We start from the raw sequence: 26,663 nt of genomic DNA, 5'->3' as shown, positions 1-26,663 counted from the left end.
AAAAATAGAAACTTTTTCTGATTCAAGTCCTTCTTGATTTCCTTTTGTGTTCCTTTACTGAATTGTTTTCCTATATGTAAGCGGCAACATTAAGTTACTGCTCAGTCAGGATGGAGAGACTTCCAACAGCAGCTTTTATTTTATGATGACTCCAGTAGCAAAGATTAAGTCCCTTAAGATCATTTTCATTTGAGAAACTGTAACTAGCTATCTTCCTTGGAATTTAGAGAACCTGAGAATATTTCTCATACTGTCATTTCTGCAAGCAGGCAAGAAGTAACAGAAAATATCTGGAGTCACCAAAATTTAATGGATCTTTTCATTAAATCATTTCATACCAGATCTAAACCTTGACGTTGAATACTGAACAAAAACTAAATTCTATGATATACTAAGTGTATCCAATAAATCTGAAAAAAGAAAACACCAAAATACTTACTAATATAATTCCCTAACTTTTATGAGTTTGTGGTTCCATGTCTTACATTAAAATTAATCTATGAATGTAAATTTACTATTTGAAATTATTTTGACATGGATTGAAGAATAAAATATTCCTTGTGCACTTAAACTATTACTTCAGAAGATTTTTGTACTATAGATATATATACATGTATTTTTAGCTAGAAATCACTCTTTAAAAAGATATTTTTCAAAATACTCTATAAATTCAAACAATATAAGAAGTCTCTTAATTATCTCAGACAAAAATATTGAGATCTAAACACAGAAAAGGGATTGAATGGTAAGACTTTTAAAAAGATTAAAAACAAAATCTCTAATGACTTACATGATTTAGTTTACTCAAAAATCAACTCACTTAAAAATGCATTTAAAGGGATAGATATGAAAAGAAAATGACCTTTCCAGATGTTACTGTGAAGAAAAAACCCTGTAATAGCAACCATCAAATCAGTTTCATGGCAGCAACATGTTCCAATTAAGTACAGCACATCAGGAAAAATGGATGGTCAGATTACAGATCAAGCTAGTGGACTGCTATAATGCTGACTTTAAGTCAACTGCACTGTATTTTGTTTTGGGAAAAAAACAGTGCGAATGATTAGCATTGAAAACGTTGAAAGAGAAAGGACAATATATTTAAAAGGGCATTTTGAAAAAGTTCCCATTTTGCCAGATGTGATAATTAAAGCAAAGGAGAATTAGATTTTTTTTCTTCAAATGAATATACCAGAAGTCTAAGTCAGAAAAAGAATATGCTTATGAGGAACACAGAGCAGGATACTGCAGTAGGTGAATTTCCCAAGTCTCTAAAGGGATAGATGCAATATGGGATAATAAAAAGTGAGTTTTGAAGTATGTTTAAGAAAGTTGTGGAAAAGGAGAAAAAAAAATGATGAAAAATTTCAGTTACAGCATGAGAGTTTGTGTTAAAGGGAAATTAAAAAAGAAGAATGAACTAATCTAAAATATGAAATATACTGAAACAAAGACCAGGGCTCTACATTAACTCTTTCCCTGTAGCCACAGATAAGGAAAAAAAGAGAATTGTTCAAGAATGTATCTTTACTACATACGAATCAGTAATTAAGACAGATGGAGAGCTGATTATCTAGCATCCTGAATGGCAGAGCACATTGACTGCAAAAAAACAGAAAAATACTTAAAACAGTTCAACAAAGCAGACAAAAAAACCTGCTTAAATATACGATTAAGAAGAACATATTGATGCCAAAAACCAACAAGATAATTCCAGTGGATGACAGCTTTGTGGCCAGAAGTAATCTATGCAGATTATATTAATGTAAAGCCCTGGTTTAAAATGCTCAAAAACAATTACCTTCCAAATAAAGTAAGTGTTCTCAAAAGTATAAAAATTCTTGATCAACTCAATGTCATCAGACTACAGATTCAGAATACAAGATATAAGTAAATACAGAATAGGCACTACAACGTAAAAGAAATTAGAAGTATCTGTTGCATTAACTCACCTTATTAGAATGAACTGGCAAATCACATATAGAGCACAGATGGGGATAACCCTTCGGTAAGAGTCCATGGAAGTCTTCAATATTGCTACTTGGAGGAGCGCCCCTCTTTTTCTCAAAGAGAGATCTCTCTTGTAAGGGGCCAGGACCACGTCCCATTCTCTCATACTCACTGTCAAATTTATGATAGTTATGCGAGGTCTCACCAAAAAAAGAATCATCCCTACACCTTTCTCCATCTCTTAATCTGTCATCTTCATAATCCATTCTGTCATAATAACCAGATTCTTGAGAACGACTTCCATGGTCATAATCAAGCACTGGGTTGAGACTAGGACCACGATCATCAAAACTATCTCTTCTAAAGTGCCTTTTTTCTTCCCAATCGTCCCTAGGTACTCTGTATGGTGGCTCCCGTGTAGCAGATCTGCCATCTCTACCATAACTCAATGTAGGGCCTTCTTCAGTTCTCCTCCTTTTAAGCTGCAGAAGGATTTGGGGCAAATTCTCAGGAGTAATCTTGTCCTCTGGATAACGACTCAGTTCATCTAAGTCTCTAGCAGACAGACCAAAGCTGGCCAAAATGTTACTGGCCTGGTCTGCATCTCCACGGTGTTGAGAAGACAAAGGGAGCGGACCTCTACTTCCAATGTTAAATATAGACTGCAAATTATGGGAAGAAGTACTAGCAGAAGACAGTGCACTATGAGCTCCTTGTTGATTCAATGAAGAACTCATTCCAAGATTCATTAAACTAGCAAGGCGTGCAGTACCCTGGTTCATCCTTCCAAGAGATGCTGGCATACTTAAAGACTGGGTAGCAGCAGCAAGAAGGCCTATTCCTGCTGCAGACAGGTCACGCCCATGACCCTGTGAGTCCCTACCGAGAGATGACTGCTGGAATGACTTGGACATTGTAGAACTATCTCTTGTCTAGTTTATAGATTAAAAAAAAAAAAAAAAAATTTTTTTTTAAAGATGGCCAAAAAGAAAGCTCAACTAGAAAACTAGGTTAACTTTGCTTCAAAAAATGGTAACGCCAAGAAAAAGGATCAATAAGGACTGTAGAATCTTCTTCAAGCTGAGAACCAGCAGACAACTCTGTAGAAAAATAAGCAATTTTAGTCATAAATCCCTTTAAGTAGATGCCGTTTTTTTTTTTAGAAAAAAAAAAAAAAACTTATGCATCATGTTGATTTAAAAAAAAACATTTAAGATCTCAAACTTACAAAGAATTACATAACTTAAACAGATTTCAGATGTATGCAGAGCTTGCATATACTTAAAAAGTAGTCTTTCATGCTAAAGTTTAACTATTAAAGGGAATTTCATACTGAATTTAAAAACATTTCAATTGAAGGGTCAGATGTCTGAATATATCAAAATTTCAATAAAAATATAGATGGGTCTCTTCTTTTAGAAGAAAAATACACCCTATAATATGATGCTTAAGTTCCAGAAGACTAAAAACAAAACAAAAAAAAACCAAGGTCAGCAAGTCAAAGATGAATCAGTTGTATTGTTTTAGAAAATGAGACCTATTAACACTATCAGAAAGAACCAAGTAAAATCACAAGTAACGAAGCTTAAGTGTCAAGTACCTAGAATAAGATCTAAGACCAAACACTACAGTTGAGATCTTTATGCAGCAAAATCAAATTGAGGTAAAGACAGATGTGAAGAAAAATAAGTGACTTCCTACAGTTTACAGATTTCTGCACAAATTTAAGCCAAATAATTAACTGCCTTATTCTGCATCCTCTATCAGGCAGTTGCTTATTTCATTTCTAATCTTAAAAGGTAAGGAGAATCAAATTGGTCAGTACAGAAACAGGAGACTCCCCAAGAACAACCACAAGTACAGGAAGTATAGGTGATTTAAAGAAGTGAAACTCCCCAAGGTAGTAGCCATGAACATTCATTTAATGCTCAGAGCTATAACACCTCTAGAGCTCAAAACAGGTGAAAATGAAACAAGATCTCACTTACACAGATTTCTGTAAACACAGATTCTTTCACAAGAATAGCCCCATCATCCAGAAAATTTAAATTCTGAATACAATCCCTCAAGATGTGTTTCCTCCAAGATGTGATAGTAACTAAATTACTTTCATTTTTATTTTGTTATTTTACCTCAAAAATTTTTACATAAGAATTCACAAAGCATTTACGAATGATCTCATAAAGTATTAAATGACGTACGTAACTGTCCCTGGTGAAACAATTTTATAATCACAATTACACACAGAAGTTTAATAAGTCTTAAACTGTTTGCTACATAATTCTACTATGTAGAGGCACTGCTCAGTTAACTCATAAGTTTGATCACCCACATACCTAAGCACTTAGTTTAAAACATTAAACTTTATCAACATAAAAACCAGGCAATAATTAATAGTTACAAGTCAATTATGGGACCAACTCCACCAATGACAGATTAAAGTAAGAAAACATTGGACAAAAACAGCAGTAGAAGAACTATAAAAAAAAGTTGCAGGCAAGACTTAGTTAGATTTTACAAAAAGATGTAACAAAGTTAAAAAGACACAGAAATGCTATCAAAGGTGACTGGAATTACAGATGTTTTTGCACACCAAGAAAGATGAATTTGAGAAAAGACACCAAAGAAACTAGTTCCAGATGAGATCCATTACATAAACTACTTAGACCTTAAGATTAATAAAATAAAGATAAGAGTAAGTGAACATCATTGGATGAAGGATTCTCTGATATGACTTAAATACCACACAGAATGGTGGTTAAAATACTGTTGAAACATTTGTAGCACCCTCTTATGCTTTCATACATTGTTAAAAACAAAAACAAAAAACTATTAAGAGGGTTTTTTGAAATCAAAATTTCAAACTATCTAAGTTACTATTAATTGCAGCTTTGCCCTTCATTTGGGAGTCAAAGCTTTGTATACTGAAAAGCCAGCCTTTCAAAAGAACTATTCTTTCCCTTTAGGGAAATTATACTATGGCATTATGATCATGTGTAAATTTTTAACATTAATATTTTAAGGAAATGATTGTTGAATTACAGAGATCTCAATTACTTTTCTTTGCAACATATATGAATGGTGGAGTTGCAAAAAGGAAAGGTTAAGAGAAGTAAAGGTAAAAGGTGATAACCTTAAGACAAAACAGAAAATGGATGTCAGAAAAACTAAGAAAAAGAGAAAGACAACCATGTAAATCCCATGACAACTTGTAATTTAAGAATAACTTTAATATTTTTGTGACTCAGTTTCAACTTCAGTCCCACACAGACATGAGAGTAGCAGTACTGAAAAAGAACTTAAGTCAAACTTTTGATTGAAACAAATTTCTTAAAAATTGTCTATCAGAACAAATAAAAAGAAAATACGACAAGATAGCACTGATGCAAGAACATTTATTAAAAAGTTCCTTTAGTATCTCATTTTTGGTCAATGAACATAAGATGAACAAGGCACTTTAAAGGCTCTAAGTGAGACCTACTGACTGTGAAACCATCACAATACTGAGAGATTTACTAAGTTACTAAAGTGTTTTTTTAAAAAATTAGCTTCTTTTACTGTATGTTTTTTCTCCATAAAGCTGCATTTTCACAGAGATTAATAAAGTTTGAAAATAGTTCCTTTGAGATAACTAATCTAAAATGTAATGTTAAAATCCGATTTACCCATTTAACTTAATACAGAATCTTTCGCTTCCCAAAAAAAGTGTCTCCACCCTCCCCCATCAGAAAACATTAGAAAAGAAACTTAAAAAAAAAAAAAAAAAAAGAAACTAAGTAGGCTTCACAAATGCTTCACAAACTATAGTCTGATGGTCTGATATTCAAATTCTAAACGAACAAAGTGCATGATATAAATTCTATTAAATATGTTAGCTTCACACTCAACATCTGAATATGTATGGTTAAGAAATAAGCTTCAGTTAATAATACTCAACAGCCACATTCCACAAATCTGATATCCTTTATTTTCTTCAATAATTAGAAGAAATGGAATACTAAAACATTTTAGAAAACAAATGAAAGCTAAACACACACAAAATTCACAGAGAACAGTGTTCCGTATCCAAATTTCCTGTGTAAAATAAAGATTATCTATTAGTCTATTATATATTCATTATTTCAGAGGGTTACTTACAGGAAGTAAAATGAGCGTAAGAATACTTTAGTTCTTTAAAAGATGACATAGAAGAAACCTTCAGTCTGAAAAACACTATGTTTTAAAGGTATCTAATACCACCATATAGATCTTTATACTTTTTGTGTGAAATAAATCACTTTTTAAAATAACCGATTTTAAGATAGTATAATCATAAAGGCATGCAGAGATACTTAGGAAAGAAATATCCACATGTTGACATAACCTTTTAATCTCATATAAAAATTGAACATACAACAGCTAGAAAACAGCGTCTGAATTCTAACACAAATGGTGCAAGAAATTTTGAGATTTTCCCATCTCTATCAAGGTCAAACACCTTTGTGATTTAACTTATTCATGTGAAAATATGCCAAATCTACACAGCAACCAACAATACCAATACATTAAAAATGTCCTAACCATGTCACCAACAGATGGCAGGAATAGTTCACTAATTTAAAGAAGTACTTGACTAATTAATCTCCAACTGAAGTACAGGGTACTTCAATTGAAGTAAATATTCCTTAAAGTTCCTCACTTATTAACCTTATAACGGCTTTATAAGTAACTTATCAACATAGCTTCCATTTTAGAGTATTAAATTTTCATCTTAATGTTAGCTTACATCACTATATCTTTTTCTACCATATTTTATAATTTGTATTTCATTTAAGGTTTTTTTTTTTAATAAACTGAAGTATAACTGATTTATACTACTATATGAGCTTCAGGTGTACCACACAGGATTCAGTATTTTTGCATATTACACTCCATTGTAAGATAATACAAGATAACAGCTATTATTTCCTGTGCTATGTGATATATAATTGTTGCTTATCTAGCTCTATTACCTTTGTATACACCAATGTGCCTCACCACACAACAAAGAAAAACTATAAAGTGCAATGCCCAAGAAGGCTGAAAAAAAAAAAGAATATTCTGAAGTGCTTTAAAACTATTGGTGTCAATTCATATTACTGATCTGGATTCAACTTCTAACCCACTTCTTAATCCTTAGGTTAACAGCAGATTCAGTTGCTAAAAAATCTTCATGGAAATCCATGGAAAAGATTCCTATTATTCAGACTTGAAATATTTTTCTTCTTCCTAAGTTTTTTCCCTAGTGACTTTAAGTAAATTCATACTACAGGAAAGAAAGTTATTCCATTTAACTGACAATTTTGACTCTTGATCTGACCCACGACACTAACTTAAAAGCAAATCTGTGGTTTTCCTCAAGGCATCATTCTGCACCCTTATGATATTCCCCTCTGCTTCATGATCTGCTCTCTTGGTTTCCACAAACATTTGTACAACTCTTTGATTTGATATAAATTGAGATTTTTTTTAGAGCCCAAACGCCTGGATTTGAAAACCAGCTCTTCCACAGAATAGCTGCATGAACCTGGGCAAATTAATTAACATCTGGGTTTATCCCCTAGTATGTAAAATGGAAATAAAAATAAAATCCATTTCACAGGGCCTGGCATATGGTAAGCACCACAGTGATCATCTACTTTATGCACTCCTATCCTCACAACCAATGAGAAAACAAACTAGAAGTAAAAGGACTGACCTAGAGACATAAACACCTTTCACTTGTACTGGACTATTTCATGTATCAACTATAATGTCTCATCCAATTCTATTCAAAGCCAGATTTAAAACCTGAAGGTTGTTACACCAAGTCAGAAGTCAGCTTTAAAAGACTACAAACCTAAAACATCACTCATCATTCTACTCTGTTCAAAAACATACTACTCCCTACTATTTACCACATGAAGTCCACAGTATGGTTTTCAATGCCTTTCATATATATTGGTTGCATCCTACCTCTCTAAACCTATTTCTTGGCACATGCCAACACCTTAACAAAAAGTTAATTTTATGAGCCATTATACAGACTGCTCAGTACTTGTTCAAACATACTAGCTAGAATGTGTCTCTCCTTTCTCCATTTAATACTAGCAATTCTCTTAAGGTCCAACCCAACCCCCCTCACATCATGTATTTTACAAATCAGTGGATATAAATGCCAAAGGTCAGAAACAACTTCAATAAAACCTTAGATACCTATTTCCAATGATTCTTCCTTCCCTTATGGAGTCTCTTGTTTTTAAGTCCTACCACTTAACAGACATGTATCTTTTCAGTGTTAATTTTATTTTCTTAATTTTATACAAATGGGCTTAATATATATATATAGCGCTTATTTAAAACTAATTTACACATGAATTAAAACTACATTTTCACTGTTATATAGATACCATTATGGCATACATACTTATCTGTTTTTCAGAAAATGAACATTTAGACTTTATAATTTCCGGTCATTACCAAGAATGCTGTTAATGAATTTCCGGTCATTACCAAGAATGCTGTTAATGAGTATTGCTTGGTCTCCTGATGCTTCAGTATAAAATTCCCTCCTCCACTGTGCTTCTCAAGAATATCATAACCCACATAAGGGTACATAATTAAGCATTAAAATTGTTCTATTGCTTCACACCTTGAAAAGCAATATGCAGTGAGAATGTTTTAAGTACAAATGTTTGTCTTTGCTATTACTGTTCCTTTCCCAACTACTCTGTGAGTCAGGTGTTCAAACACTTGACTTTAAACTTTCACATATGCTATAAAAGCTCTTCTATCAGTGACTGTACCAAAGAGAGATGTTTAATATCCTAGTAATTTCCAGAGGGGAAAACCCATACAAATCACCTTTAAAGACCAGAGAATTATCTATTTCATTAACAACCAATGATACTACAAATCAGTGGATCTTCCCTGTAGCTCAGACAGTAAAGAATCTGCTAGCAATGCAGGAGACCTGGGTTCAATCCCTGGGTTGGGAAGATCCCCTGGAGAAGGTAATGGCAATCCATTCTTGCCTGGAGAATCCCATGGACAGAAGATTCTGTAACCAGAGGAGGGCTACAGTCCATGGGGTCGCCAAGAGTCGGACAAGACCGAACGACCAACACTACTACTACTACAAATCAAAGATCCTACTGAGATTGTATTATCAATAGACTCCTTTCCAACTTGCATTTACTGCTCACCATGACATCTTCTATCGACATTCTCCTCCTCTTTGCTCTTCTTACCCAGCAGCTATTCCAATGGCAACAGCTGGGAAGACCTATGATCCCACCCCCACCATGGGAACCCTCTTTGTTCTCCTATTAACCTGTTTCTGCCTTAAGACAGGCACCAATAACCACAAGCTATTGGTACTCTATAAAAGAAAGGCAGAGATTTGTCATTTAAAAAACTTTCCTGAAAGAGAGCAAGTTTCTATATTAATTAGTCTTAAGTTCTGGAATAGTTTTTTAAAATTTTGAAATTTTTTAAAAATTTAAAATAATTTTTTAAAAAAAAATTTACACGTTAAGTTTTCATTGCTACTACATATCAATTTCAATGTCAGGGACTCCTGAGTCTTTTTTAGATAGACATTAGGGCTTGACCATTGGAGAAGGAAATGGCAACCCACTTCAGTGTTCTTTCCTGGAAAATCCCAAGGACGGGGGAGCCTGGGGGGCTGCCGTCTATGGGGTCGCACAGAGTCGGACACGACTGAAGCCACTTAGCAGCAGCAGGGCTTGACCTACAACTGGGAAAATCAATCACATGGAGGTTGCAACACATCAAAGGTACTGCAACCATTCAGACCTGCCACCTAATAAATTATATTCGGGTCAGGAGAGACAACACAGCACTTCATCATGAAACTTCTATTGTAGCTTATGGTCAATACGATATGCAACAAATAAAAAGCTAAAGTACTTTAAAAGGCTTCATATCCACAGTTATCTCAATCCACTGGGCTTCTATGTTCTATCTTTTACTATCCACTAAAAGAGTTTTCCTATTTAAAAAAAAAAAAAAAAAACTTTTATCAAACATTCCAGAACCCTTGACCTAATGCTCCAATGAGAAGACCCACTACATAGTTAGGAAATTTAAATTAAAGCAATTTCATGGACAGCGTTAACCTTGGAAAAACCACATATATAAAAAAATTGCAAAACTACACTGTCCACAACCCTTCCATGTCACTAACAATGCATACCTCAGTCAGGTATACTGAGAAGCTACTGCCACAGAGTGGGACAATTTTAATGCAATTCTAACTAAAAGTAGTATATAAAAAAAAAGCATGGATTCTTTTTTAAAAAAAAAAGCATGGACTTTTACCTAGAAGATTTGCTAAGAACACCACTTAACAAACCATTGTCCAATTAATTCTTTGATTTCGATCATTTATAAACAGCTAATGACTGCAGTTCATAGCGTAATTATTAGTCCTATCAATATTAATTTTATGTGAGAATGCCTTCAGATTCCTGTGTACCTACACATAATAATAACAAGAATATCTTACACAAGCACTTCTTTTTGTCACATTTGAAAACTGCACTTCAGATTTCAAGAAGCTGGCTCATTTCCATCTCAATACCCCTTAAACAGAGGTGAGAGCCAAAAAAAAAAAAAGTGAGATTCTGGTCTTTTCAGCAGTTCTAACATTTACGAAAAATGTTTCACTTTTCTCATTACAAAGTAAGTGTAACGTCTTGTGGAAATTTCAGGGAAAAAAAAAAAAAGGAGGAGGAAATACAAATGACCCATAAAGCCAACATTCAGGGATATTTTTTACGCTTATTTACATGATCCTTCAAAAAACAACAAAAGTCATCAAATGTGGTATCAGCAGAGTTTTATTACACTTTCTCCCCAATTAGTACTATAGTCCACTATAATTTCCCCATCGTTACTCTTAAAATACTTCTAAATAGCTGTATAGATTATCACTTGATGGCCACACTATAATTAGCAGATCTCCAAATGTTGAATCCTTTGGATTTTTAATATGCTTAGTAACCAACATTAACATATATGTACACATACATTTGACACACTATTCCCTTATTTACAGGATAAATTCCTGTAAGCGTAGTTCTTCCATTTTATTGTAACATGCAGAGGCTGAATCAAGTATCTAATCAAAACGTAAGCGTTCTAAACACTGGCTTCATTGCCACTGGTTACCTACATATAACAAGCAGTTCCTTAGACTTAAATTCTTTCTATAAAATTGGGAATTCGAGCTACTTGTTATTTCTAAAATCATGAAAGATTTTTTCTTTGCATTCTTCAGTTGTTAAAATGTCTTTATGTATCACTGACTTGTAATAAAAATTAGTATTTACACTTCCCTAAAAGCATTAGTAAAATTAGGATGTTTAAAGATTTCTTTAACATAAAGAATGCTTAGGTCAAGAGTAGTTAAATACTTTCGGATTAGTTCAAAATGTTACGTAAAAGCAACTCCACTTACAGCTAAGAAAAGAGATCCGAATTCTTGATTTCTAAAACAATACTAACGTTACACAATTATGTCGCTAGACTCCGATGATCGAGCCATTTAGTTTTTAAAAGGTAATTCTGAACACGTATGAATATAGCCTAAAATATAGTTTCTGCCCGCAGAGTAAAACTGTTTAAATTTACCTGGGAGAAAACTGTTTTGTCGACTATCTAAAAATCTTAAACCAAGCTCTGTTCAACGCGCAGAACGCAGCATCAACGCAAAATCTCATGACTACGGCCTGGGAAATCAACAACTCCCACTTTCCAGCGCTCGTGAAAGACTAGAATTTTGGAATCGCCATAACCGTTCTAGAAATATCTGGCTGGAAAACTGTAACTGATCCAATACGACAGGATAAATACCTAGGAGATACTACTCCACTGTATTTGGGGAAAGTCTTTGTATAACACAGAACGGGGCACAGCGCTGGCAATGAAAAGAACAACGATGCCGCGACTACACCAGGCTACTCTAAACCCTTTGTCTGGAAACCGGAAGGTCCCCAGACCACACCATCCTCTCTAGAGAAGCCTAGACTGATAATATTTTAATAAAGAGGAAAGGAATGTGAGGTGACTCTCTAAACAAGAACAAATCTCCTTCGCAGCATACTGCAGAAGGCTTTATTCACGACGCAACACGATGAACAAGCGTTAACGTTTCATTTTTCGGCCATTTTTACGCGATGGCGGGGGGAGGGGGGTATTGCTTCTGAGGTCCGGCTAAAATCGCGCGCGCCTGTGTGTGGGCGGGGGACAGGAGTATTAGGGGGCGCTATGAAACGATGGGCGAGAAAAGGAGCGAAGGCCGCGACACCAAGAAACGCTGCTCAAACGGCTAAGCTTTTCGGAGTCTACGAAATCCTCCATTTTGGGGAACGTTTTCAGGCACAAAAGCGGGGGGCGGAAGCAAATATATCTGGGGCTAGTGTTAGCTTAACTATCCTCCCCAAACAGCAGGCCACCCCCCTCATGGTTAGTCGGTCCCTCAGGCCTCGAGCGCTCCTCCCTTTCCCTCAGAGCGGCAGCCCGCGTGTAACGGGCTCGTCGTCCCGCCCCCGCCCACAGCCAGCCCGGAACGCAGGAAGCTCGGCCGATCAGCTGCCCTCGGCGCGCCCCGACTCTGCCTCCGCACCCTGGGCCCTTGGCTGGCCGCCTGTCTAACTCCGGGACCGCTCACCTCCGCCGCCCGAGAAGGCTGGTTGCGCCGCCACTGCGCTCCTAACATGGCGGCCGCCGATCAGGCGGCTCACATACGCAGCGCGGAGGGAGGCAGAGCGGGCGAGCGGGAGCGAGCAAGAAAGGCGCGCCGCCGGCTCCCCGCGGCCCCTGTTGCAGTCGCTGCCTCCTCCCGGCGGACGCGGAGAGCCCCCGGCCACCCCACCCCGATTCTTACCCGCTTCACGCCTACCTTGAAGAAAGGGAGAGGGAAAACGAGAGGTACCTCTCTCCAAGCGAGCGGGACGCGGAGGCTCCCACAATGCCCCGCAGCAACGGCGCTGGTAAGAGGTGGCAGCAGAGGCAGCAGCCGAAGAACAAACCCACTCTCGCGAGAACTCGCCCCAACCCACCTCGGGTCCCGTTTCTGCGCGCGCCAGGCCCCTCCCCCGGCCCGGCGCGCGCACGCCGCTCGCGCCTTCAGCGGCGTTCGTTGTTCTCTGATCTTGTAGCTCGCCTATGGGCGGGAAATGGAGAGCCATAGGTTACAGAGTTCGAGTCTCACTCCCCACAAAGGATTTTTTTTCCCGACTCTTCCATATTGTTTGGTGCAAAATTTAAATAAGGTATGCGTTAGAAGTGCATCGCAGGATTCCCTGACTTCGACCCTCTCTGGTATTCTCTGATAAATTGCGGAGAAGTGGTAGTTCGGGGCAGGAAGTGGAGACAGATACTATTTTGAATGGTTTTAATTTCAGAAATTTTATGCAGCTCACAGAGGAAGATAGCGAAAACCCATTCCACTGAAAAGACCACCCCCGCCATTTGGTGAATTTGAATTTGAATGTAGAACACTCTACAAGTACCCCATGAACAATGAAATACAGCACATGTGAAAATCCTGAGAAATTGTATAGATAAGGATGGAGGAAAGGGCCACTTCCCTCGGGTTTGAAGTTTAAATGCAGAGGGACAGGCAGGCACCTGACGTCTGAGGTAAGTCAGTGAATAGAAGTCAGATTAATAGCCCTCAAAATTTTAAATCTTGAGTATGCTGAACCATTCTGGGTCCACTGTGAAGATAGTGGACGGGGCAAAAATGAACAGCAGACCTGTATAAAATTTTCGAAATCATTTAAGACAAAAAGCAAGACTTGATTGGATATGGAAGATGGAGAAGTATCATGTAAGAATGACAACTGTTTAGCAGTGCTATTGAGAATGGGCGGTGGGGGCAGTAAGGCTTCAGTTTGGCATCAGCTTTAAAGGAGTTATATTTATTGACCTTGATCTTAGGAGAAAAGGGTGTGGGTTAGTGACAAATTCGAGTTAATGTAAGTGAAGGAGAGTTAAGAGATGAGCTGGAGATAGTATGGTAAGAGAAACCTTAGGACCAACCCTTGAGAAACTAATCTGGTAGTTAAATGGCAAGAGACCACGTTGATGGGGGAAAAAAGTAGAGGGGAAGGTACAGAAATTGTACTGCCTTGATAGCCAAAGTACTCAAAAGACTAAACGATCAACAGGGTCTAATGCTACCAAGAGGTCAAGACTAGGACTAAAAACATCTACAAAAGATTTGGCAACAGGGACTTCCAGTTCAGTGGGAGAGGATGTCAGATGGGAGGTGCTTAGTATATGAAAAGTGTAAAACAAACTACCAAATGCAGAGTAACTGGCTATGATAAGAAAGCAGGGTTGGGGAAGATTTGATTTACTAAGGGAGAATTTTGGGCAATTAAAATGTTTGCAGAAGAGTTATATTAGGAAAGGATTGGTTGGGAAAGGCAGCAAGAGAAGCAAAGATTCATATTGGCCATTACTCAACAGATGAGATCTAGAGGAGACATCCCTTTCCTTTAATAGGTACGAAGAGGATGGTGCTAAATTTTCATTAGGAATTAGTCAGGTGACTTAAGTTTTCTGTGACTAAGCCATCTATGGGAAGGGCTAGAGTTACATGAAGGAAAAATTTTAAATAGCCGTTGTGAATGAAGAGTGGAACTGTAATCCCACATCTCCATTATGTTGCATGCTTTTCTACAGGCTTTGAGAAGGCATTTGGTAGAATATATCAAGAGCTGGGGTATCCCTAAGGCCACTGCATAGTTAACTTTGGAATGAAATTTGTGAGTGAATATTGGGTCCTCCTTCACTTCTACTCTATGAGTCTTTGATTTCAACTGATTTTGGCTAAGACTTCACTTTATGTTCTCCCCAGATCTTAGATGAAAACAGCTCTGCTTTTCTGGATTCAGAAACATGAATGCATGCTTATTTCAGATATACACTTACCATGCTTTTGTACAGGCTATTAATGCAATTTGGTGATTATACAAAGAAGGAAGGCAAACTTTTTCAGTTGAGTAATTATTTATTGAGGATCTGCTTAGAAGGTCAACAGCAAAAAGACACACTGGAAACCAAAGGTAATACAAGATTTCAGTCGTCAAATGCCTATTTCATGATGGATGGTTCGATCCCTGGGTCGGGAAAATTCCCTGGAGAAGGGCATGGCAGCCCATTCCAGTATTCTTGCCTGGAGAATCCCATGGACAGAGGAGCCTGGCGGGCTACGGTCCACAGCGTCAAGAAGAGTCAGACATGACTAAAGCAACTGAGCATGCATGCACACATACAATGATGGATAAGGCAGATTATCAGCTTTTGAGAATCCCAGTCTGATGAAGACTGGACAAGGAGGCCTGGCTATGAGAAGAGATGGATCAAGAGTTCTATTCACATTTGGGTTTCTATTTCACATTTGGGAGTGGGCGTGGTACACCAGTGATGACAGAGGCTACAAAGCAAAACTTTCTGCTAAGACTTTGAAAGGTTTTTTAAGTGACAAGTTTGGAATGAAACTTTAAACACCAGGATACAATCTCCATAAAGCTAATGAGTATCTTTCTAAAGTTTTGAGCAGAGGAGTTGGTTGAGGACATATATTTTCACACCACACAATCACTAAGCAGCTGATAATATAATTTTAAGAGTAAAGTACCTTTACTCTTATTTTACATAAGAGATTAAGAAGCTTGCCTAGCTAGGATTTGAAGTCAGTTCTAAATAAATCCAAACCAAGAGCATTTGAGCATTATATTAGACTGCCTTCAGCAAGGCTGTGGTCTCCTGGCTGTTATGCCCAATGTCCGAATCCCCCAGCGGGAAAAGAGAGGACCTCCAGGACAATGCAACACGCAAAGGAAGGGAAATTTATTGCTGACTCGAGTCCGGGCCCCTGCTGCAACCAACACAGTGGTGCAAAGTCAGAAAGCCCTGAGCCCCAGTTTCCACACACATTTATAGGGTGCTCAATTTCAAACACAAGCAGTGGGTAGTTAGCTCAAGCGGATTGGTTACATGTTTGCGGAGCAATTTCATTGGTCAAACACACTTTTAAAACTTTCGCGCGCGCGGGAATTTCCAGGGGACTCTTCCAGAGGCTTACTGGGTGCGTGCTGATTGGCTAGCCTCTGGTGGCCTGTTGGAGGAGGAGAATCACCCCACCCTTAGGCCCACTCCTAGCTCAGGGCGCCTGTCATGGCACTAGTCTTGACAGTCTCACAGTAGCAGTTCACCATCTACTTTTTAAATAGATATAATGCCCTGGAGGGGCTTCCCTGGTGGCTCAGTGGTGAAGAATCTGCTTGCAATGCAGGTGACCAGGGTTTAATCCCTGGATTGGGAAGATCCCCTGGAGGAGAGCATGGCAACCCACTCCAGTACTCTTGCCTGGAGAATTCCATGGACAGAGGAGCCTAGTGGGCTACAGTCCATAGAGCCACACAGAGTTGGACATGACTAAAGCGACTCAGCAGCAGCAAGGTTCTAGAACCAGGGTCATTTCAAAACTTTAGGCTATTTAAAAAACAGAAAACTGTTAACCAGCAGCTCTTTCAGCAGTTGTAAGGGAGGGGAAATGGGCTTAAAAGATTTTGGGGAATTTCCTGGTGGTCCAATAATTAGAGAACTCCATGCTTCCACTGCAGGAGTCCTGGGTTTGATCCCTGGAGGGAGGATCCCTGGTCAGGGAGATACCACAAGCCATACAACACGGACAAAATTGAATAAGGAATACATGTAATAAAATTCAAAGCACACACAGAAGTTTTCTCCAACTGCTATTCCCTTAAAGGCAACCACCATCAACCATGTGTATTTTAAGGATTTCAAATAGTTAGGCACGATTACATCTTCAGGACTTCCCTGTAGCTGAAATGGTAAAGAATCTGCCTGCAGTGCAGGAGATGGGTCGGAAAGATCCTCTGGAGAAGGAACAGCAATCCACTCCAGTATTCTTGCCTGGAGAATCCCATGGACAGAGAAGTCTGTGGGGTCGCAGAGCACATACATGTTATATCTTTATAGAGTCCACTAGCAAATGATTTGGAAACCGACATATTTGTTTCCATGATTTTTTTCAAAATTTAACAAAACCAAACCAGCACTCTTACTATCCTTACTTGCCAGGGTATTGTTAAAAAGTAGGATACACCTATGACCTTACTCTATATTGGGTACATAATGACACACTGATACTAATATTTACCAGTTGAAGCTCTCTAGTCAGCTATTGGTATAATTGAGGCTGGCTGGCTATATGGGAGTGAGATAAAGATTTAAAAACTGGTAAATAATACCTTTTCAAAGGACTGTTAACATGGCATCTGGCTATCTAACTCTGTGGTAGAATATAACACAATGACACATAAAATGGGTGCTCAGTCAGGGAAGGTGCTATCTGAGCTGAGATATAAAAGTATACAAAGTGGAAATGGAAGATGGAATCAGAAAGGGAAACAGCATGTGCAGAGACTGAAGAAACCAACGTGGTCAGAAAGAAATCTGAAGGTGGTAAACATGTCTGTGTCGTGTTCATCACATATCACCAATGTCTAGCATAGCGTTCAGTTAAAAGCTGTAAAACTATAAAAAGGGTATGAGTTAAATGACTAATCTTCTGACAAGCTGAGCAAATAGCATAGGTTATTATCACTTCCTCAACCCTGGATATATTATACGTACAAATAAGAGTGAGGTTAGGGCCCCAAAAAACTAAATATGAAGAGTTCCCTGGATGAACAGATCATGATTGGGCTCTACTATACAGGGGCAAGAAATGTAAGCTCAGTGTACTAGTATAGTGCCATTGGAATAGGGGCAGCATAGGTCGCACAGAAAACTCTCCAGGAGTGGCCAGCATATTGTAACCATTAGCTCCTGGAGTTCTCATCTAGCGAATTACAACTGAGAATAAGAAGAGGAAGTTCTACCATCTGCCATTCTGATGAAGTCCAGGTTCTATCTAACTCACAGGCTGTGTGCCTTGGGGATTTGTCTACTTTCCTTCAACTCATTGAAGTTAGGCCTACACTAGGGCCTGGGCTTGGCTCCTCCCTTCTCCCACCAGCTGATACAAAATTCCATCCTGAGCTCACAGTCATCAGTCATTTGGGGACTACAGCATCTACTATAAAAGACAACAGGCTCAATCACTATTCTAAATGAAAGAATAAAGGCTATAACTAAGGCATTTTGAGTATTAAAGACAACCTACAGAATGTAAGAAGATATTTGCAAATGATGCTATGGACAAGAGCTTAATTTGAAAACATATGAACAGCTCATACAACTCAGTATTAAAAAAAATAAAAAATGGGCGGAAGGGAGGGGAGATCGGGATGGGGAACACATGTAAATCCATGGCTGATTCATGTCAGTGTATGGCAAAAACCACTACAATACTGTAAAGTAATTAGCCTCCAACTAATAAATGGAGAAAAAAAAATGGGCAGAAGATCAAGGAAGTCTAAGAAGCTGTCACAGCCAAGAGAAGCCTAAAGAGACATGATGACTAAATATCCTCAATGGGATCCTGGAACAGATAAAGGACATTAGGTGAAAAATAAGGAAATGTGAATAAAGCATGAACTTTAGTCAATTAATAACACATGTACTATACTAATATGTTACTATTAGGAGAAACTGGGTGCAGGGTACATGGGATTTCTTTGTACTATCTTCATAGCTTTTCTGTACATCTACCAACTATTCTAAAATGAAATTTCAAGGTCCATTTTATCACCTCTTCCCAGGTAGTAAAGTTACCCTTAAAAAGCAGTATAAAATGTTCTTACACTCTAAAGGGCTTGTAATGGAGAATACGGATAGCCAAAGTAACAGGGTCTCCTTTGAATCAGGCCTTAGGATCCTAAATTGACAAATCTATGACCTAGCAAGTGGGCTCATTACGTGTTCCTAAATAACTGTAAAGAGCAAGGTATTGCTAAACAGACATTGTAAATATTAGAGTTGTTAATTCAGTGAAATTGTTTTTCAAGAGAATATTACTGAATTGACAGGTCTATTAACTGAAGCTGTTCATAAAGCCCTAATTAAGCAAAAAGATTCAGAGGAGCCATTGTCACTCTTTTAGGTTCTTAATTAGTTGCTCTAACCAGGTTGTTTTCCTTAGTGTGAATTCCTAGGCCCTGAGCCACCTTTTTGTGTCTCTTTGGGGCCTGCAGAATTTATTTCTCTGGGGTTTTGTTTTCCTGATTAAAATTTGAAATGTAATCCAAAATTTCATTGCAAAACTCACTGATGATAGTTTTTTCCAACCTTGAATGAGAGGAAATAAATCATTGACAGGTGACAGACTCAATACTTGGGGCCCCCTACTCATTCTGCTTTAATTTTCCTTTCTTAATATGGTATAGGTCCTGAACTTGAGCAGCTCAATGAAAAGGGGCACTTGTGTTTGCTAATTGCTAGCTATAGCAGGAGGTGGCAGCTTGGATATTTACTGACCAATATCTGCCAGTTCAATTTCAGTTTTCACTGCAGCATGGGAAAAGGGTGATAGAGAAAGAGAAGGCATGGATTTAAAGCTACTTTGAAATGTTACTTCATCTTAGACTCACCAGGAAAAAAAAAACAACTCAAGCCGATAGGGAGTAGTAGGTGACTAATTAACTTCACTTATCAAGTAGGAAATCCCATTAAATTATTTTAATGTGCATGATTAAGCCACTGAAACCTCTGGGGGTACTGAATACAGGCATAAACACCAAATGAATTTTCATTTTTCAAGTAGCAACATAGGGGCCTCTCCCCGCACCTGGGTAGCTTTACTATGCTCAGGAAAGCCATCTATATTCTAATAACTTGAGATTCCAGATTTTAAAACCTGGATTTAAAAATAAATAAATAAATAAATAAATAAAGGGGGAAAAATAAATAAATAAAAAATAAATAAAACCTGGATTTTTTTTCCTGGCTATTCTTTTTTTGTTTTTATGACATAATCATTTTTTTTTATTCAAAGCTAGGTTTTAATTGAAGGATAATTGCTTTACAGAATTTTGTTTTGAAAGAAATGTTTTCTTTCAAACCTCAACACGAATCAGCCATAGGTGTATATATATATATATCCCTTCCCTTTTGAACCTCCCTCCCCATCCCACTCCTCTAGGTTGATACAGAGCCCAGTTTGAGTTTCCTCAGTCATACAGCAAATTCCCGTTGGCTATCTTAAATATGGTAATATAAGTATCCATGCTACTCTTTCCATACATCTCAGTCTCTCCTCCCCTCTCCCCATGTCCATGAGTCTGTCCTCTATGTCTGTTTCTCCATTGCTGCCCTGTAAATAAATTCTTCAGTACCATTTTTCTAGATTCCATATATATGTATTAAAATGTGATATTTATCTTTCTTCTGGCTATTCTTGATATATAAAAATTTCCTCTTTCCTTAGGGACCATTTCTCCTTCACTACTAGGATTGGGTTTGTGATCAGGTTCTGCTGGAAACCAAACACTGCAGTTCTTTCTTAGGACCTCCTTAGGTGTACATTTAAAAAAGAGGACCATTATAAGTAACCCATTCAAAAAGCACATACAACAAACCCCAAACATAAGAAATAAGGACTATCCTACTACTGTACTCTAAAAGCTGAAGAGTTTAATACTATGTAGTAAAAGCTTGTTATAAGGCAAAGGTATTGATAACATCTAATTTTTCAGGGACACATGTTGGTACTGGCCCTAAATCTGTTAGTAATGAGCTGTAAACTCCCAAGGCCTGAATTTCATTCCCTAAGACAGGGGTTGGTAATTCTGGCCTGCCATCTGTTTTTGAAAGGCCCTCAAGCTTAGAATGGTTGAGGGAAATTTTCTTCCTTCACTGAAAAGTTTATGAAATTTTGATTTCAGTGTTCCTAAATAAAGTTGTATTGGAGCACAGTAGTGCTCATTTGTCGACATATTATCTATGGCTGCTTGTACACTGCAACTGCAGAGTTGAATAGTTGCAACAGATAATAGGTAGTCACTAAGTACTGAGAGGGAGAAATGGATTTTGTCAATTTTAAATCCACATGTATTATGCAGCAGAGCTCTAGAATATGAGGACTTAGTTTAAGTCTTGGGTTTACTTATTTTTAGCTGTTCTGCACCTTAATTCCCTGAGTAGGGATCAAAGCCAGGCCCCCAGCAGTGGAAGCACAGAGTTCTAACCACTGGACTTCCAGGGAATTCCCAAGTCTTGGACTTTAAGCATTCTCCTCTAAAAGTCTAGTTCTCACCACAGTTTTTTCAAATGTTAAGTATTTCTACCTTTTAAGAAAACCTCATGCCTCCTCCTATTTTTCCTTCAGTCTCAAACTCTGGCCATACTTTCAGTGTTTTTGACACCAGATGTGTGGGTCTTGTCACCAGCTGGGTGTCCTGCAGTGTAACTCAATTCTGACACCATCTACACCTAGAAGTAACTTCAGATCTCAGAGGCTAAGGGCACAGTCCCATAAGACTGCCCCTCCTCCACTTCAGATGCCAAACCCAAGTCCAAGTTGTTAACCTGTGCTTCTGACAGAAAGGCTGTAAGTCAGAGATTGACACAACCTTCTCCTTGGGTTTGACTAATTTTTGCTAGAGGGGCTCAAAAGAGCTCAGGAAAACAGCTTACTATTTACTGGTTTACTGCAAAAGGATATGATAAAGGATACAAATGAACCTCTAGATGGAAGAGATGCATAAGAGAAGGTATGTGGGAAGGGGCATCACTCTCCCAGTACCTCAATGTGTTGTTAGCTAACCTGGAAGTTCTCTGAACGCTATACTAATGGAATTTTTATGGAGGCTTCATCATGATCATTTCCAACCCCTCTCCCCTCTCTGGAGAATGAGTGTGTATCATATGAGTGTGTCTAGAGTCTGTGTCTAGACTGTGTGTAAAAATTCCAGTCCCATTATAACAAAGACTTTCCTATCACCCAGGAAGTTCTAAGGGATTTAGGAGCTCACTGTCAGAAACCATATTCAAAGACCAAGTATTAGAACAAAAGATGTTCCTGGACCTTCAGGACAAAAGGACTACATACATTACTTATTTGGATGTCACAAAGGGCCATCAGACCCCCGAGGTCCCAATGGAGGAAGGTTTCTCACTCAGGCAAAGGCATCTAGGATTCAAAGAGGAAACGAATGACAGGCTGTCCATAAGAAAGGGTCTTTTTCTAATAGAAAAAAACTGTTTGCACCCAGACTAGGACCAACTCCACAGGAGGAGTTACTCCACTCTCAGAGGTGCAAAACGCTGCCCAGAGGTACTCAGCCACAACACCAAAACAGTACTGAAGTCAGACCTCAATAAAGGCAGTGCTTGCTCTTCCAACAGTGTAACACCATCCGAGGCATCACGTTAGCCTGGACAGCTGACAACTGCTGGATGATTCCTGAAACAGGTTTCTTACTTGTTTCAGAAGGTATCCCCATGAATTGAACATTGACTGCAAAACAGAGGCCTGAAAGCACTGATTGCAGACCCTGCTGTCAAAACCTTGAAACAAATAGGAAACAGGAAACCCTTTCCCATGCCTTACAGTCATTTTATACAACATACATTGTATGTTCTTGTATGTATATATGAGAGTTCTTGCCATGTGCTGGGTGCTGTACTTGGGATCTAGGGATTGGAATCTGTGAACAAGGTAAGATACACTATCCTTTCCATCATGAAATTTATAATCTCCCCTCAGTTTTCTCAGATGTAATGATACACATAATCTCAAAAACCTTCAGACCAAAATCACCAAAAACCTATTCAGCCTTTTTCTGCCCAGAGGCTGAATTTATTAGGGACAAATACAATTGTTTCTGCCTTCCAGCTGTTTTCTGATGGGCTCCAACTAACAGGCCTGGCATATGGTCAGAATGAGTAAGGACATTTACCTGATAACACCATACAGGTAGATGGTCCACTTGCCACTAATTTCCTCTCTTCAGGAGGGCCAAGGATGCCCTACTTTTGAGTCATCCTAAAAAGAAAAAGATTTCAGTGTTCAACATCCTAGCTTCTGAGGCTGCTTTTCTGTAGAGATGGCAACAATGCTGTCTGCCATTTATGATTTACCATAATTTTTATATCCTCAGCAATTATTTCCCATTACTTGTCTTTTTTTCTTGCCTGTTACCACTAAAGCTCTCTAGATATCACTTGTATTATGGACCCATGTGTAAAAGGCTGTTCACAATGAACATCTGAGGTATTCACACAAAGCACCCAACATTTAGCTAAGAGAATTCTTTTAAGGGAAAGCCAATCAATAGAACAAAACTAGCTTCGACAAATACCTCTGCCTCCAACATCCTCATCAAGTCCTTCTGTAGAAACTAAGATGTTACTTTTCACTGAAAGCAGCAACTAAGTCTGACCCATTGGATAACCTCCAGCATCACTCTTGCCTAGAACTGAGAAGCATCTCTTCTCAGAAAATTAGCATTCCAAAACAAAATCACTACAAAGGGGACTCAATTACTGCTCCAAAAGAGGCAATAACCCTGCTTACTCCTGAAAATCAGTAAAGTGAAAGTCACTCAGTCGTGTCTCTCTCTCTCTTTGCAACCCCATGGTCTATACAGTCCATGGAATTCTCCAGGCCAGAATACTGGAGTGGGTAGCCTTTGCCTTCTCCAGGGGATCTTCCCAACCCAGGGATCGAATCCAGGTCTCCCGCATAGCAAGTGGATTCTTTACCAGCTGAGCCACAAGGGAAGATACCAACAAAAATCAGTAAGGTACCAAAAATCAGTAAGATACCAACAAAAAGTAGAAATCTGTCAACCTGAAGTAGAAATTAGTATTGCTGTAGCTAGGCCTAGTATTTGGAGCCCCTCAGTTAATTGCTACTTTTATATTCTATTGATGAGATAAAGAATCCTCATCATTTTAAAGCAAATTCACATCTACATTCCTTGTAAGGTATGGCATTCTCACAGGTAACTACAGTTATAAAATCCTTCTACAAAGGGATTATCCTGAGTAGCTCTGTGTTGGTAGAGGAGTGGGAGCTATGAACTTTGATTTCAGTGAAATCTGCAAAAATCCCATGGCCCCCTTTGAGCACTCGGTAGACTAAAAAAAAAAAACAAACCTCAACTTTTTCTCTCTATTTATATATCCCTCTATTTCTTCTGTTTCCAAGGTATGATTCAAAGAACTTCATACTAGTCAAACCTGTCAGACCAGAACCATTCTCCAAGTTAGGTTTCTCCCTGCAAAGGCACATGCTTGCAGATTTAACCTCCATGGAAAAACATTTATGCTGGCATCCTGGTATAGTTAACAACAGAGTAGGCATGAACCAGGCCCAGAATGCCAACCAGCTATCGGCTGCTGTTCTCCCAGCAGTGTAACACTTGCCTAGGTACACGGAAACCTAGGCAGCTGCCTACAGCTGGGGCCAAAGGTAGGCTAATGGAGCTGCACTTACCTGGGGCTCCATCTGCTCAAAAGTTCACAGCTGGATGCTCTGCAATCAAAGCACTCCAGGTTAGAGACAGACAACAGTTAGTGAACACTTGTGTGGCGTTCAAGACCCCTACCCTCAAAACTCCCTTAACTTAGTGAGGCCTGAACCACAGAAACAATAGTCAACAATAAAACAGCTTTCCCTTGGTTAGCTTTATTGTCGTCATTCTTACTTGCATACCACAGCAGTTCAACAGTAGCAAATTAATGGTCTCATCAACAAGTATCAGGAAGCTTGGCTGTCACTCAACAGCCAAATGACAGTGGGCAAATAACCTCTGTACTTCAGTCTCATTTGTAGAATGGGAGTGTTGTACACAGGGTGTTCGGGAGGTTTAAATGGAATATAAATTAAGTGCATAAGATAATATCTGCTATATACTGGGAACTTACTCTAAGCAAAGAGATGATGAATACTGGTGAGCAGAAGGGGAACTTATCCTTGGAGAGTAATGGGCACTGAAAATTGGAAAGGCTGGTTGAAACTAGATTGAAAAGGGCCTCAATTATGTGATCTCTTGAACCATAAAAGCAGCATTTTAAAAAATAACTGGATGCAGTAACGGATGTTAAAGAAACTGGAGACAGTTAGGTTGCCAATCCTGCCAACGACCCCAACTACTGGTTGAAAACAATAACCAAAATGTTTGCAAAAATGTTAACACTCCTACCCATTCCCCCTTACAATTTACCTTGTTTGTATAAGGTGAAAGTATGTAAGACAATACTTTTTCCCAGCCTTCCTCAAATTTCACCCCAAAACGCTTCCAAACAATTAGAGGAAAAGGAAAATAGAGGGCTCATTGTCAGGTCTAAAAACGAATCTAAAAATAGCCCGTCCCTTTCGGCGCTCGGATAGAAGGAACTGACGGAGCTCCACCCGACCACGTGTTCCCCACGAACCTTCCCAAGTCCCTGGCCCTGGTGCCTGGGGACCAGGGCTCCGCGACACCGACTCTCGGCAACTCTCCAGGGACAGCAGGGATGGTAGAAAACAGGCGGGATTCTAGGGGTACGATCCCTCAGCATTTCTTCAAGATGCCCTCCAAACCTGCGGTCACTAGGGAACGAGCCCCAGTTTCGTCCCGTGCCTCGGAAGAGGCCTCCCAACCACTGTCTCTCGCCCCTGGCTGGTAAACCTCCAAGGCTTCTCCCCACTTTGCCCTTACTCACCGGCATGTGTCCGGAGCTCGGTAGGGACACTGCAGCCGGGGCAGAGACCGCAGGGGAAAAGGGCAGTCTGGCGCCGAGGGGAGCCCCGCCCCGGGGAGGCTACTGGGCGGGCCCTCGGTGGGCGGGGCCCAGAAACCCCGCCCAGGAAAGCGTTAGGAAAATTGGAGAGCTGTGGTAGAGGTGGGCATACTCTACACAGGAGCTAGAACCAAGAAGAGAAAAGATAGAAATCCGAACAAGCGCTACGGTTATTTGACACCCACCTCATTTATACTTACGCATGGAAAGCGCGCTGGGTTTGAAACTGCTTAAGAGAAAACTTGGTGTGTCCGAGTGGGGCGGTGCTTCCTGTCAGCCCACAGCGAGCGCCGCGGTTCCTCGCACACGTGTGTGGCGCCTTCTGGTTGCTGCAAGCTCAGCCCACGCTTTTTCCACCTCCCACGCAGATCCTCTTTCTGGCTTTCTCCAGCATTTCTGTCACATAGTCAACGGATTGCCCACACGCACACAGGTCACCTTGGTTTTTGGGATCTCTCCAGGAGGTTTTCGCCTGGATTATGCTAGTCACTCCTACAGCCTGACCTGCGGGACCACATCCCTGGGGCCCTGCAGTGGGATCTTTAGCTGAGCTGCAGCAGCTAAAGAGTACTGGCTTTCTCTGCCAAGCTTGCCTTCCACCGTGGCACAGTCAGCCAAAGAGGCCATATCTTTGGTCTGGACGGGTTGCCCACCAGGTTATCAGCATTTCTTTTGAACACTAATCCTCCCCTAACTACTTGGAGTCAATATGATTCTCTCCTGCTGAACATTTTGGTGAAGCTGAGGATGAGAAAGGCAAGATCCAGTAGCAGTAATTCCTAAATCCTTTTTTATAATTTTCCAAATTCTAAAGCCACTTTGTTCCTAGCATCTCCCTGCCCCAAGCCCCCAGCATCTGGTGGGCTCTGCCCATCTATTGCACCTGGCACCTTTGTCAGGTGAACCCTTGGGAGTAGCCAAAGTCCTTGTCATCTGCCGGCATATTTTATTATCCATTTCCTCAGGTATTTCATAAC

The 26,663-nt window shown here is 39.3% G+C and overlaps 1 protein-coding gene and 1 non-coding gene across 7 annotated transcripts in view; both read right to left on the bottom strand.

The window, feature by feature from the left end:
• Positions 1 to 25,714, bottom strand: part of MATR3 (matrin 3) — a 38,651-nt gene extending 12,937 nt beyond the window's left edge. For 3 of the 6 annotated variants that reach the window (XM_043912909.1, XM_043912914.1, XM_043912912.1), the window contains exons 1-2: positions 12,875 to 13,025; positions 1,953 to 3,050 (exon numbers count right to left, since the gene is read on the bottom strand). In XM_043912909.1, coding sequence (XP_043768844.1) covers positions 1,953 to 2,864 — 912 coding nt within the window. In that variant the 5' untranslated portion in view covers positions 2,865 to 3,050; positions 12,875 to 13,025. Of the gene's footprint in view, positions 1 to 1,952; positions 3,051 to 12,643; positions 13,026 to 22,006; positions 22,088 to 22,856; positions 22,943 to 24,397; positions 24,437 to 25,608 lie in introns of those variants that run through there. The other 3 variants (XM_043912910.1, XM_043912913.1, XM_043912911.1) reach the window with 3 other exon arrangements.
• On the bottom strand, positions 22,155 to 22,354 carry LOC122701147. Its single transcript, XR_006342990.1, has one exon. It is a non-coding gene; the product is annotated as a small nucleolar RNA SNORA74 (small nucleolar RNA).
• Positions 25,715 to 26,663: the final 949 nt, after the last annotated feature.

This window comes from Cervus elaphus, chromosome 9 (assembly GCF_910594005.1).
Source record: "Cervus elaphus chromosome 9, mCerEla1.1, whole genome shotgun sequence".
Lineage (NCBI taxonomy): Eukaryota > Metazoa > Chordata > Mammalia > Artiodactyla > Cervidae > Cervus > Cervus elaphus.
This window is presented reverse-complemented; position numbering and strand designations above follow the sequence as displayed.